Source organism: Podarcis pityusensis (assembly GCF_964106645.2).
Source record: "Podarcis pityusensis genome assembly, chromosome: 11".
NCBI classification, from domain to species: Eukaryota; Metazoa; Chordata; class Lepidosauria; order Squamata; family Lacertidae; genus Podarcis; species Podarcis pityusensis.
In genome coordinates this window covers 17,539,116-17,553,934 of record NC_138036.1, presented here as the reverse complement: position 1 = coordinate 17,553,934, position 14,819 = coordinate 17,539,116, and the positions used below count along the sequence as shown (strand labels likewise).

Genomic DNA, 14,819 nt, shown 5'->3' with positions numbered 1-14,819 from the left:
CTCTTGAATCTCCTCCTTTAGGCTCACCCTACTGCAGGTGGAGAATGGCCAGGGTAAAGCATCTATCAACTCTCTGTTCCTTTTCATCTCTCCCTTCCTCCATGTAAATACCGTATTTTTCGCTCTATAAGATGCACTTTTCCCCTCCTGAAAAGTAAGGGGAAATGTGTGTGCGTCTTATGGGGCGAATGCAGGCGGGAGGCTCTGCTCAGCGCTCCCTTTAAAGAGCCGCATGGAGTGTGTGCGCGGCTCTTCGGGGCTTTTCCCCGAGGAGGGAAAAAGGCTGCCCGGGAAAGGCTGCGTGCAGCTATCCCATAAGCTAGGACAGCCAGTGGGATCGCTGCGATGTGCTTTCCCCCCCTACGGGGCTGCGGGATTCAGAATATTTTTTTTTTGTTTTCCTCTTCCAAAAACTAGGTGTGTCTTATGGAGCAAAAAATACGGTACGTGGATGTGTAGTCATCTTATTATTAGTTGTAGCATCTCTCTCTCTCTCTCTCTGTGTGTGTGTGTGTGTGCATGTGTGTGTGTGTGATCCCTGTCTCTCTGTGTGTGATCCCTGTCTTAAAAGTTATATGATTCAACGTGGTGCATCGACTCTCATAAATGTCTCGATAACTGGTCTAGGCAGGAACTCTCAGGATCTGTGGCTGTTTGGATGTGCTCACCATCCCAGACCTTTGGCCATGCTGGCTGGGGCTGATGGGAATTGCTGAGCCCCAGCAACACTGGAAGGCCACAAGGCCTATCCCTAAAGCAGAATGATATATAATCCTCGTAAGAACAAAGGACGGCTGGGTGTCTGGCTTGCAGAGTCACATATGTGAGACAACGTTAGAGACCACGAAGTTGGGTTATATTTGTATCTTCAGTCAGGCTTATTGTAGAAGCAGGTTCCTTTTGACCCATAAAGTTCAGGTCGTTAAAGGGGGCTGTCCGTTATGCTGGAGAAAACTTTTTTTTTCCACAGTCTGGGTTGCAAAGCAGCACCTGGGCAAATGAAAACGTATTTTTGTGGTTGCTAGAGGGGACAGGACTAAGGGATGTCAGTAAGGCTTTGCAGGCAGACCTTTCTGTCTAGGATCAGGGAGGATATTAAAAAATTACACTAAAAGGAGAAAAGAGTAGTAGGGGGAGAAAGCAACTGAACCTTCTATTTTTCACTTTCATGTTTACTGCCCTTTTGATGCAAAGCTAATGAGAAGAGGCTGCCAAAATAGTGGGAAAGAACAGGAATTTGCCCATGTTTCCTTAATGTCTTCTTGAGTAAGAGCACAGCTGCATATGTAGATCACAAACATGCAAACTGGGAGCACTTGCTGCTTAGCCTAAATCCACTGAGTAAGTTTATTTAGTTAAATATTAAGTAGACAAATTAAGGGTGTATCAAAATGCTTTGCACCCTCTTGCAATTCTTTTATAACTCATGTAAATCTATTTACGTAATTTATACCCTACGCCTTCAACATAAATGCATGTTCCCATGGTGGCCAACTGAGGTGCAAGATGCAAAACAAAAATACAATTTAAGAGTAATGATAAAAATAATTAAATAAAGCACACAAACTAATATGGCAAACTAAAACAGCAGCAGCCTATTTAGACATCGAAAATCAAAACAGCTCTAAGATTTTTTTTCTTTTTTCTTTTTTAAGTGCTCACATTAGCAGCTCTTAAAAAGTTTTGGGAAAACAGGAATTTTTGTCTGGCGCCTAAATGATAGCAATGAGGTCTCCAGGAGGGCCTCCTTAGAGACAGCATCAGACTGTAAACATCCTGGTTTCGTATCATGGTTTGGAGTCCAAGATTAAACCACAGTTTCCAATTTCATAACGGAAAACTCTTGTTTAAAGTAACAAAGATACAAGCATAGAAGCCAGGTTGAGACAGGAGGAGTGCATAGGGAATGCATGCGCACGATGCTCATTCTCAGCTTAATAAACCATAGTTTATAAAGTTGGGATCGTTGAATTGGAGCAGGCACAATGTGTCAGCGATGCAACATTTCAGAAACGGGATTCCAGAAATTTAAAAAGAAGCAATACTAAGTTCCAATGGGAAACACGGCTAGTTTGAAAACACAAACTACCGAAAATGATTTGTAATTATCTTTTTGACCACGACTCTCAGTCATCTGGGACTTTTGGCTTTACTTTGTATGTAAAACTGAATAAATAAATATACAAAAAAAGGAAAAGGAAAACAGGAAAACACAAGCTACCATTCCTCGCTCCTCGCCTTTTAAGAAACAGTGAATTCAAAGAAATCTCACATCTAAACAAGCATTTATACATTTTAAGAAATAAGGTTCGGATGCAATTAATTAAATACCTTTGACTCTTGAAGGGGTCATAGTATACTTTAGCCAATCCATTCCCTGTACCAACCATGATTTGATTCAGCTTAGGATGCCAGAGACAACGGACAACACTCTGAAAAATAACATTATAGTTCTTGGTTAGTAATTTTTTATTTCTGAAACCCAGGACAATACCCAGTTTTACGGGGAGCTTCCCTTTTATTTTATCACATTTCACCTATCTTTATCTTCAGGTAATACTCAAGAGGTGCACGAGACCCTTAAGCCACAAAGACTCAGTCAATTACATGTGTAGAAACCAATGATCATTTACTTACTTACTTCTACACCGTACTACATACTTCCATAGCAACTGCTGTTCAGGTGGCAAATAAAAGTCTTAAAAAACCACCCCCTCCAAGGGATCCTTTTTTTCCTCTGCAAGATAGGAAAGTCCTGAACCAGCAGTAGTAAGCAAGCATACCATTTGGAAATACAATATGCACCACTAACCATGATCTTGTGCCAGATGGAAAGGAACAGGGGGCTTCCAAATTTAGGGTAACACGTTAAATTGTAAAAGCCACATAACTTATTTAATAAGGGAGCATAAAATACAATTTTATTCTAACTGGGAAGCCTAAATTAAATTGAATACGACTTTGGAGCCTGTTAAGGCATTCTGTTATAGGATTCCCACTTTGTAGACCAAAGGGACTCTGTAGGCATATCATATTGCCAATTTCTAAACCATTTGGCCAACAATTCTACCTTTCCCCAATTTTGACCTCATTTCTAGTTTGTTTGAATGTTAAATATGGTTCATTTGCTTGCATGTACAGCAAAGTAAATTAATTTAGACATAATATATAACAATAAGGAAATAGACATGAAATGGATGAATTCCTAGATCCCAATGATTTGTTTACTCTTGTTTGTGTATGTTCAAGAAATCTGTTTTCTCTCTCTTGTATTTGATAATTTGGAAATTCAATAAAAACATTTTTTTTAAAAAAATGGAAATAGTTCTCTGTTAATATTCTCCCAGAAACTATTTATGTGCATAATTAGGTCAGCTAAAACATGCTTGTTAAAAAAAAAAGTCACATTAGAAAACAGCTTTTGCTATCCTATCAAAGATTCTTCAAAATTTGGAGTAGTAAAGCCTAATCTGTGTTTGCAATTGGGCACTCATGCAAGAATCTGCTGGGAATGTTTGAAGTATAGGGATATCTGTTTTAGATAGAGAGCTCATTCTTCCAGTCCCATGCTGCTTTGCTTTAATGGCTTTGCTTTAATGATATAATTATACTCAGTACGAAGACTTATTGCATGAACACTATTATTAATTACCTTAAAAGGTTCTACACATTTTGGCCAGCCCTGTTGGCAAACCCCAATTGTGTTGTTTCCTGACATTTGCCCCTTCCCCAAAGGGTAGGGATGGCTCTTGCCTCTCAACATGCCCTGCCTCTTGGATTTGCAGCGTAAAATCAGAGACAATCCTCTGGTTCCCTCCCTAACTTTGAGCTTGAGACGGTTATGGTGACATCGTTTCTGGAATCATGTTGCACTTCTGAAGTTAGTGCACTTAGAGCACTTCAGAGGCACAGGAAGAACACCATACCAAGCCTCTCCTCCCCAGCTTCAAACCAGAAAAGAGACAAAACTATTCTCATAAGGCCTCATGCAACCTTAAGAAAATTTCCAGCTTCTGTCTCCAGTTCCAAGATCAGGAGGAAGCTTGTTGTTTGCAGTTTACAACACTATGCTTCTGAGCATCTCTGAAGTGCACCACCAATAACTCCAGCCTTCCTCTCATCCATGAAGGGGGCATGGATCATTCCCACAGTTGCACCACCCACTCTGATGTCCTCCACAATCCCTGCACCTCTCCATCTCCAAAGCGAGGAGGAAGCTTAGGCTGGCGGAACACTTTCCACTGCAAGCACAACAAGAGAAATTATGGACCTCGTGAGCCTAAAACGGTTGCTTCTGCTTGCAACTCATTGAACAACACACACTTTTGTTCAATGTGTGGCTGTTTCTTTAGATGTGCACTGGGATTTCAGCTATGTAGAGCTTCCTGCCTGAATGTGTGGGATGCAAATATTCTAATAAAATAAAATGGAACATTAGGAAATGCAAAAAAGGAAAGTGTGCCTCTTCTTAAGATGCACAGTGGTACCTCGGGTTAAGTACTTAATTCGTTCTGGAGGTCTGTTCTTAACCTGAAACTGTTCTTAACCTGAAGCACCACTTTAGCTAATGGGGCCTCCTGCTGCTGCCGCGCCGCCAGAGCACGATTTCTGTTCTCATCCTGAAGCAAAGTTCTTAACCCGAGGTACTATTTCTGGGTTAGCAGAGTCTGTAACCTGAAGTGTATGTAACCTGAAGCGTATGTAACCCGAGGTACCACTGTACTGTAGTCTTGCAAATGGTCCCTTTCCTGGTTTGCCCATGATGATTAAGAATTGCTTTGAAGTGACCAGTCTTTTCTACCACTGCAAAGCCTCCCTTAACACCCTCTTCCACATAAATACAGCTACCAGGCACAGGTTCAAGACAAGATCAGTGTTCCCGGACTTCATAAAAATTAAAAACACAGAACTAGGTGTCGTCAGTTCATTGATGTTATTCAACGTATTTTAGTGAGGCATCTTATGGTAACAGAATTAACAGGAACTGGTAGAAAGACCTCCCATTTGTGTTTGTTTACTGGACAGTTGGCCAATTGCCTGCTTTCGGTGGGATTGTACTCCCCCTGAAGGAGCAGGTTTGTAGTCTGGAAGGGCACCAGGACCCATCTCTGTCACTAGAGGCCCAGATGACCTCAGTGGCTAGGAGTGCCTTCAGTTGGTAAGACTGCTATGCTCATTTCTGGATGGCAATAGCCTGACCAGTCTTGTCCATGGACTGGTAACCTCCAGATTGGATTACTCCAATGTGCTGTAAGTGGGGCTGCCCTTGAGGCTGACCTGTAGTGAACTGACTGCTCACTGGAGCGAAATGTTGCCACTGTATTGCGCAATGGTTGAAAGAATCGCTCTGGCTGCCAATCAGGTCCCAGGCTAGGTTCAAAGTGCTAGTATTGTTGTACAAAGCCCTATAAAGCTTGTGACGAGGATACCCAAAATATTGCCTTAGTCCCTACAGACAAAATTGATCACTGTGTTCTACAGAAGGCATCCTGGAGATCTCTGTTGTATTTTTGGTGCATACGAAAGATGTCCCTCTTTCAACTAACCTGGTAAAATCTCCATCCCAACTGGATACTGTTTTGGATTAAAACTGATTTTATGTATGTGCTACAGTGGTACCTCGGGTTACATACGCTTAAGGTTACAGATGCTAAAGGTTACAGACTCCGCTAACCCAGAAATGTTGGGTTTAAGAACTTTGCTTCAGGATGAGAACAGAAACCGCGCAGTGGCAGCAGGAGGCCCCATTAGCTAAAGTGGTGCTTCAGGTTAAGAACAGTTTCAGGTTAAAAACGGACCTCCGGAACGAATTAAGTACTTAACCCGAGGTACCACTGTATTGTTGTTTCCAAATGTTTTAAGTCTTTTCTAGAAAAAGTTTAATGTATGCAATTGTTTTAAATATCTACCTACCTACCCTGAAGACAGGAGTGCCTGGCGTCCATGGGGTCACGAAGAGTCAGACACGACTAAACGACTAAACAACACCACCTACCTACCCATCCATCCATCTTTTTTACATACATTATTATACTGTAAATCACTTCCTGATGTCTCATGTAAAGCGAGTCATAAATTTAAACAACAAATAAATTACAATCTTGAATCTGTACTCCATTTAAGCCTATAGCAGTGTGTTAGGAAGAGTGAAATGCTTTACTTCCTTTTTACTTGGGAGTTCTGTAATAATGCTGCAAATGAGGCAGCTGATGTTCGAATTTCAACTGCACCCAAGAGACAAATGAGCTGAGTCAGAATTGTAAGCACTGTAATTAAAAGCAAGTCACAGGATCCGAGGCACTTCTGCAATCAGATTTTCCTTCTTGTACAAAATCAACTGGAGGAAGATTTATAGGGTTTTGCATAAACCAGCACAAAACATTTGGTTAACCCTCTGGCCCCACTTGTTAGTTTGCGGCTCTGCGAATTTGGAACTCAGAAACAGTAAGTATTAGCTATACCTGAAGATGCAGTGTAAAATTCTATTGTCAGAAAGCTATTACAGATTTCCTTAAAGCAGATTATTGCTGTGCTTTTCCAGTGGTTTAAAAGCATCTTTTTACCATTTCCTCTCATAGTACAAAAGACACTACTGTTGTCTTTCAAACATACATGCATTGACTGTTTCCTAATATAGATCTAATACTATAAAATATTCTGGGGATAGTGGATGAGGACAATTCCAGCTCCTAAAAGGAGCAAAAGGGAGCTTCATTGCTGGGGGCGAAGCACGACTCTCCAGACATCTCTCTCTGGCCCTCAGAACTCTCTCAGGCCACACCCTTCTCTGGCCTCGCTTTGTGTGTTTTTGCCTGGCTATAATGTGCCCTTTGGTAATGTCTTTTGCTCCTGTGGATGGAGGACAGGGAGAAATGTGTTAAGTGTGTGTCAAAACTACTGCAATCAGCATGTGGCCCTCGAATGGTTGCCCAGAAGGAAATGCAGCCCTCCAGGTGAAAAGGGTTCTCCACCCCAATTTGCAGGAAGGAGGTACTAACTGCTGACAGAGTGTGTAGCTATTACAACAATGGCAGTTGTGCCAGTATCAATTCTGCTAACCCTTCATCTTGAAGCAGCCCCAGCCACAAGTGTTTCCCAGTTTAACTATGGCGGAATCCAGTAACAACCCCAAACACTTTGCTAGCTAGTTTCTGAGTACTACCCAGCTCTTTAAGAGAAAGAAATATTGTACCTCTACTGTACCTGATCTAACCCGCTGTGCAAGCAATATGCACATGCTTCTCTATGCAAAATATATTGGATTTTTGTGATTCTCCTGCCATGTTTTAGAAAGGGAGTTGAGCAGGCATCATATGCTACCACAGAGCATATGTTCTGTGCTCATTTGTGTCTATTAGCTTGCTACCATGTACCTACGGGACCGCCTCTCCTGGTATGCCCCGCAGAGGACCTTACGGTCCACAAATGACAATATTTTGGAGGTCTCAAGTCGCAAGGTAGTTAGATTGGTCTTAACTAGGGCCAGGGCATTGTCAGTACTGGCCCCGACTTGGTGGAAAGCTCTGTCACAATAGACTAGGGACCTGCGGGACTTGACATCTTTCCGCAGGGCTTTCAAGACAGAGCTGTTCCGCCTGGCCTTTGGTTTGGACTCAGTCTGACCCTTATGTTTCCCTCTCCTTATGGTTGTGATCTATGGGCTACTTTTAAAATGAGGCTGCATTTTAAATTACATTTTAACCTGTATTTTAAATTGGTTCCCCCCCCCCCCCATTATGTTCTTACTGTAATTTTACTGGTGTTAGTCACCCTGAGCCCGGCTCTGGCCAGGGAGGGTGGGGTATAAATAATTTATTATTATTATTATTACCCAAGCCATAGTTGTGCTAGCTGGGGCTTATGGGGCTGTAGTACAAAGTATCTGAAGGGCACCATCTTGGAGAAAGCTGATCTAAGGGGCTGCATCTTCCCCATCTGGCAATATTCCCCTGGCACCCTTCAAAAAGCAACCCCAGAAGACCTTCTGGACATTTCATGCAGGGAGCTGCTGCTGGAAGGGTAAAACCAATTGGAAATCTCCCACGTGTATTGACTTTTGCAACTTCCTTCATGTATAGTCCAACAGCATTTTCATCCCATGTGAGCATCACCCATCAGTGGAAGTTAAGTTATTTGAATGCTAAAGTGGCTCCGTGTTAAAATACCGAATAGTTTGGCCTTCACTGTATAAAAGGGTCTCAAGAGATGTGTTGCTCCCACAGAAGGATAAGCTTGTAAAACAAGCAAGATGATGCCTTTTATTGGGCTGACAAGCCTGTAAAATGCAGGGCATTTTTATGCTTCATCATTACGTTCCCAAAGGGAATAGTGCTCTCTTTTACTGCCTTGTCTCAAGAAGGACTTTTGTAAATTGACTCCTACTGGCAAGGCGGAACCTTTGGTAATCCAATTAACAGAGGCTTAGTTCTCACAGATGGGCAGAAGATTGTACCATTCCACATGTTTCAATGTTTCTCTCTTTTTGAATCCCTGAATGCAGAAAACTAGCAAGTCGGGTTAAAGGCTTTCGCTAAGTCTTCCAGCTATCTTCACAGTTTCCAAAATGCAGAGATTTGAGGAGGGGGAGAGAGAAAGTGGAGGTGCATGCTGATAACCAAAGTCCCACTTCCAATCTGAATTGGTACAGTCTATGCATAGGTCGATCTCTGCCTGTTTGTGAAAACAAGGTCAAAGTACCTACTGTAACTTGCCACTGGTTCCCCCCCGTTCTGTCCCCCCTGGGTATCCCTCCTGATATTCTTGGCCTCCAACACTGATCAACCCCAGCTAGCAAAGTCAATATCCAGGATTAAGGGAGTAAAAGAGTCCTACAACATCCGCAGAGCACTACTAACCCTTCATAGTTCTATAGCAGAGGCAAGAACACTTGTTAAACATCACCTAGCATTGCAGGAAAAAATGATTTTAAGAGTGAAGACTATCAGTTTTCATTAAATGAAAAAACTTGCTTCATTAATTTTAAAGAGAAATTGGTTTAATAAAAGACCCTGTATCAGTTCACATTTAATAATGGGATATAGAATGGTACTACAGGAATGAGTCTTGTGCTCATTTTCTCTTTCCTTGTCTGTCCAGCCCAGTATTGTTTAATCTGGGAGAATCTGGTGGCAAACTCTACCCTAAAAATAAAACATCACCCAGAGCTCAAGAGTCTAGACTACTCATGGTAAAAAAATATACAGTGAGAATTTGGAAGAGGATAATCTGTTGAATCTCTACAATGAGAAATAAGTTGAGAATTAACTGAATTTATAAACTTAACTAATAGTTGTAGTCATACATGCGGAACTTGTCAACTGCTTAAAGAAGTTGGATTAGTTGGCTTTGAAGTGATTTATATATATATATATGTCCATTCACATTTGGCTGAAGTCTGTACTAAACACGTTGTTTTTTATTTTAAAAAAACTACTGGTGATGTCATATGACAGCCACACTTGCCTTAGGCTTAGGCTATGAGCCAAGAAGCAAAGGCCTGAGGCTTTTTTTCAGCTGCAGTAGTCTGCATTTTGGAGAAAGCATGTTTGTTCTATTTGACTCCTTTCCGTTACAGATGGCCTTAAAATCTAAATTTGACGGAAAGGGATTATGAAATTTGCTCACTCTTCCATCCTGCTGTCAGTATTGGCTGAAATGTTCCAGTGGTGAAAGACAACCGAGCCAAAGAGAGGAGAGTGGGAGATAACTATGAAAACTTGGACTGAGATTGGAATATAGCAAGATTTATCAGTAAAGGGGGGTGGGAATAGTATACCACTCTTACAGAGCAATCCTATATTTATCTGCTCAGAATTAAGTCCTGCGGGGAACACCCTGAAAAGTGGATATAGGATTGCAGCCTTATGATAGTAATATAGTAATATAAAATGAATTTGAAGAATGTATGTAATTAGATAAAGAAGGCTGATCGCCGAAGAATTGAATTATGGTGCTGGAGGAGACTCTTGAGAGTCCCATGGACTGCAAGAAGATCAAACCTATCCATTCTGAAGGAAATCAGCCCTGAGTGCTCACTGGAAGGACAGATCCTGAAGCTGAGGCTCCAATACTTTGGCCACCTCATGAGAAGAGAAGACTCCCTGGAAAAGACCCTGATGTTGGGAAAGATGGAGGGCACAAGGAGAAGGGGACGACAGAGGACGAGATGGTTGGATAGTGTTCTCGAAGCTACCAGCATGAGTTTGACCAAACTGCGGGAGGCAGTGGAAGACAGGAGTGCCTGGCGTGCTCTGGTCCATGGGGTCACGAAGAGTCGGACACGACTAAACGACTAAACAACAACAACAGAAAGAACAGATAAATATTGGAAACTGGGGTGGGGAAGTCTGGGTATTCAAGTAATCCCAGATGTATAAAAAGTTGGAAATGTTTTAAATGCAAATAACACTGTTGAAAAATGAAAAATAAAATTTAAAAAAAGATAGTAATATAGCTGAGTTGTGGAGGTATGTATGCATATACAGTTGGAAACAACAGAATACATTTTTAATTTAAGAAGCGTTTCCAGCCAGATGAAAATGTCATTGCGTTAGGTGTTTATTTTGTTTTGCTTGCCAGCAACACAAGCACCTATGCTGTCTGGCAGAGATGTCCAACAGTACACAAATTTCCTCCTTCAAGTTTTTTGTAGATTTCAGGGGACTGGTTTGCATATAATGTGTTATGTGCCTTGTCCAGCATCTTCACTAACAACGAAACGTGATCTGAAGCCATAGTTTATTTATTGGGTTACAAACCTGTGTTTGTTTTACTATGGTTTGATTTTACATGCAAACTCAGCGCCTTCCTTAACCATGGTTTGTTGGGCCACCCCACCCCAAATACTTAAACTACAAGGACTACAGGCATGAGTGGCTGAAAAAGAAACCAGACGAAGAAGAAAGACGCCATGGTTTCTTTTATTGCCTGTGGACAGCACATGGTTAACTGGTGATCTGTTAAGCAAACCATGGCTTAGTGTTATGAATGGATCAGCCTGCATTTCAAGCACAGAGAGGACACAGCGCTAAGATGCTGTGAGAGAATGACAATTTTGTGGAAAGACTTGTGAAATGAAATGACAATTTTGTGGAAAGACTTGTGAAATGGAGACTAACAGTACACCAGCTCTCCCTAAAAGCCTTCCTCTATCTGAAAAAAACAGCATCCAAGCTGCCATTGCCAGACAAAACAGGGATCGGACCAAACCAAAGGAAGGAGGAATGTTTCTGTCAGGAGAAGGCAGTACTAGACCTTTGGCCTAATGACAATCCTGAACTTTGGGGGGCTGAACACACAGGCTCTTTGAAGCTTAGGAGCAGAGAACTTTGTCACATTTGACTGCTCTACCTATCCCAAACAGACTATACCTACTGTCTTTGATAAGTCATTTGTTTTTCTTAAAAGAAAAAACCCATTAGCACTATGGCTTATCTGGAACTGGTTTGATGGTTTAAGATGTCTAGTTTAGGTCTCCACCATGGATCGGAAAGACATAAAACTGTCAGCAACAACTGCTGCTAAGAAAACATTTCGGCTTTACACGCTTGCCTCACAAGTGCCAATTTTGCTTTCTGCCTCAGTGGTGATGAGGCAATGTGGTGGGGCCTGTTTGAAGAAGACTGTTCTGATTTGCTGCACTTGGCTGCCCGTGCAGTGAGATAAGCGCCAAAGACTCGGAACACGTAAAGAGACATTTTGACAGCGATGATCAAGCATTGACATTCTGCTTTATATACACACATACACATATATACACGTTGAACTTTCCTTGGGTGAACAGGAGGACAATAAATGAACTCTGGATTTAAACACTGTTTTTATAGGCAGGGATCCAAGAGTCCTGTGCATGCCTGGAAACACCTTAGGCATGTTCCAAGATGGGCTGGTGTTTTCCTGCCCACTGCAGTCCCTTGTGCTTAGGAAAATCACTCAACCTTCTGGAGTAGTCTTCCAGGGAGCACAATGAGCTTCAATGGATTATGGAAGTCTGAGGAGCACTAGAATGTTCACTAACACTGCATACAATCATTTCATATGTTAGCCACAGAATTTAATGCTCCTCAGAGAAACTGCAGCATCAAAATCATAAGCAAGCATACCAGTATGATAGTATTTCACTATTTAATACAGTGGTACCTCAGTTTAAGTACTTAATTCGTTCCGGAGGTCCGTTCTTAACCTGAAACTGTTCTTAACCTGAAGCACCACTTTAGCTAATGGGGCCACCTGCTGCTGCCACGCCGCCGGAGCACGATTTCTGTTCTCATCCTGAAGCAAAGTTCTTAACCTGAAGCACTATTTCTGGGTTAGCGGAGTCTGTAACCTGAAGCGTATGTAACCTGAAGTGTATGTAACCCGAGGTACTACTGTACTGCAGTAGTGGTTACAAGGGGGTGAAAAAACCTGAAAGAACCTAACATTTCATAGTAATTTTATGACAGGAAACATGTATTCAGCCCTCACTTTTACATACTATACATTCAGGTTCTAAAAAAACTGAACTCCTAAATGTCGGCGGAATGGGCAAGTTATGAATGAAAGCAAATAAAACATAGTACCTAACAGGTGCTAAGACATGCTGTAACACAGATGAAATTCCAGTTTGGCCCTGGCATGGAATAATCCTGTAGCTAGTGTAGTAAGCTGACCAAAAAGTTTCGCCCAGAATTGGGAAAATTAGATTGAAGTCCCCAATCAGCCATTAAGATCACTGCATGGCCTTTGAGAAGCTTCTGTCTGTGAGAGAATCTTATCTCACAGGTTTGCAGTGAGCCTAAAATGAGATAATCACATGGATTGCGCTTTGAGCAATTCAGGAAGAGGACAGGTATATTCATGTATACAAATAAACAACTTTCTCTGCTCTGCATGAAGACAGTAGTAAGTCTCACTCGTTCCTTCCTGTGCTGCAGAGGACCCAATCATAGCTCAGCAGCCCCTCTCTGGGCACCTAGAACCCCTACTGTTCCCCCTGCCCTTAACTCTTTTATCTTCTGGATAGAGTAGAATGTCTTCCAGCAGAGAATGTGAGCTTCTGCTAGTGTGCAACTGACACATTTGTGGCTTGGGCTCCTCTAATATCCAACCCTCATTCACTCCCCATTCAAGTCAACTGTGTGTCCGTGTTTACAGCTCCCAAGAACATGGGAACACCCTCCTATCAGATGTCAAGGAAATAACTACCTGACTCTTAGAAGACATCTGAAGGCAGCCCTGTTTAGGGAAGTTTTTAATATTTGATGTTTTATCACTTTATTATTATTATTATTAATACAGTGGTACCTCCGGTTACGAACTTAATCTGTTCCGGAGGTCCATTTGTAGCCCGAAACCGCTCGTAACATGAGGCACGCCTTCACTAATGGTGCTTCCTGCTGCTGCCAGCGTGTGACTTCCGCTCACATCCCAGGGCAAAGTTCGCAAATGGGAGCATTTACTTCCGGGTTAGCGGAGCTCATAACCTGAAGCATTTGTAAGGGGGACGGTACGTGAAACGAGATACCACTGTAATAATATTCTGTTGGGAACTGCCAAGATTGGCTGGGGAAACCCAGTCAGATGGGTAGGGTATGTATGTATGTATGTATGTATGTATGTATGTATAAATAAATAAATAAATAAATAAATAAATTTCGACAACAACAAGAAGAAGAAGAATAGTATTGTGCTAGGGTGCCCAGTTACAAGCAATACCTTTGCCCTGGTTGTCTTTACTTCCAAACTGTGGCAGTTGTGCTGCTGAGTCTGACGTAGTCAGCAACGAGAAAGCAGATGTCGTAAGTCCCTAAAATGGCATGGCCGGACACCACAGTGACATGGGCCATATACATTAGCAATTACGAACCAGCTGGTCTCTCCAGTCAGCCAATAAAACCTCTCAACAGCACCTTTTACATCAGCAATGGTGAGCTTGTGGCCCTTCAGTTGATGGACTGCAGCTCCAATCAGCCCCACCCACAAGGCCAAAGGTCAGGCATTATGGGAGCTCTAATCCAACTGGCCACAGCATGCCATCCGTGTTTTACATTATCTTGTAAGGGACAGTAATTGTTCTTATGTGGTTAACAGCACTGCTTCCAGAGTAGACAACAGCTTTAAATCAAACAAATGTGCACAAGAATAATTAATTTAACTAACAGCACTTTAATGTTCTGTACTTCATACAACTAACATTTCCATGCTGCTGTTATCTGTCCTAAAGCTGGCTAGAAACTATTTTTTTCAGTCACTCCTCCAACTCCCATTGGCATACAAAACATCCAAGATTGTAAAATAATTTATTTTAAATGGATTCGTTTTAAAATACTTGTAATGTAAGGCTGGAAAAAATATACCACCATCATTCTGTTCCCAAAATGCATGACTAGTCCATTGAGATGAGTAGGAATGTCCATTATTACCCCTGTGGAATAGACAGACTGTCTGCACATTAAAATATTATGCTAAACTTTTGCCTAGAAATGGACAAACCAAATAACTCAAGTGTGAAGCTCCTTTGGAGCCCATCCTATGCAATTAGCCAACTACAATAAATTAAGTGGGAGTTGAAAAGTTATCCACAATGCTGTGAACATACTGTCACCAGCTTTAAAATGCTCCATGGCTAGGAAAAAACACCAGCGTATCTGTCTTAGGATTTTTTTTTAGTAAAACACACTATCCTTCGAACTCTTAGGACCAACAATATGGGGAACATTTTAACTTCATTCAGCAACATTGGGAACTGTAGGTCTTACATAATGAACTTACCATATTTTTCGCCCTATAGGACGCACTTTTTCCCCTCCAAAAATGAAGGGGAAATGTGTGTGCATCCT

At 41.8% G+C, this 14,819-nt stretch overlaps 2 protein-coding genes across 2 annotated transcripts in view; one reads left to right on the top strand and one right to left on the bottom strand.

The window, feature by feature from the left end:
- The window catches only part of WDR70 (WD repeat domain 70), a 119,433-nt gene that overhangs the window by 9,618 nt on the left and 94,996 nt on the right, over positions 1-14,819 (bottom strand). Inside the window, exon 14 of the mRNA XM_080972700.1 lies at positions 2,332-2,432. Coding sequence (XP_080828826.1) covers positions 2,332-2,432 — 101 coding nt within the window. The remainder of the gene's footprint in view (positions 1-2,331; positions 2,433-14,819) is intronic.
- GDNF (glial cell derived neurotrophic factor) overlaps positions 1-14,819 on the top strand; it is a 123,217-nt gene that overhangs the window by 57,964 nt on the left and 50,434 nt on the right. The gene's annotated exons all lie outside the window — the stretch shown is intronic.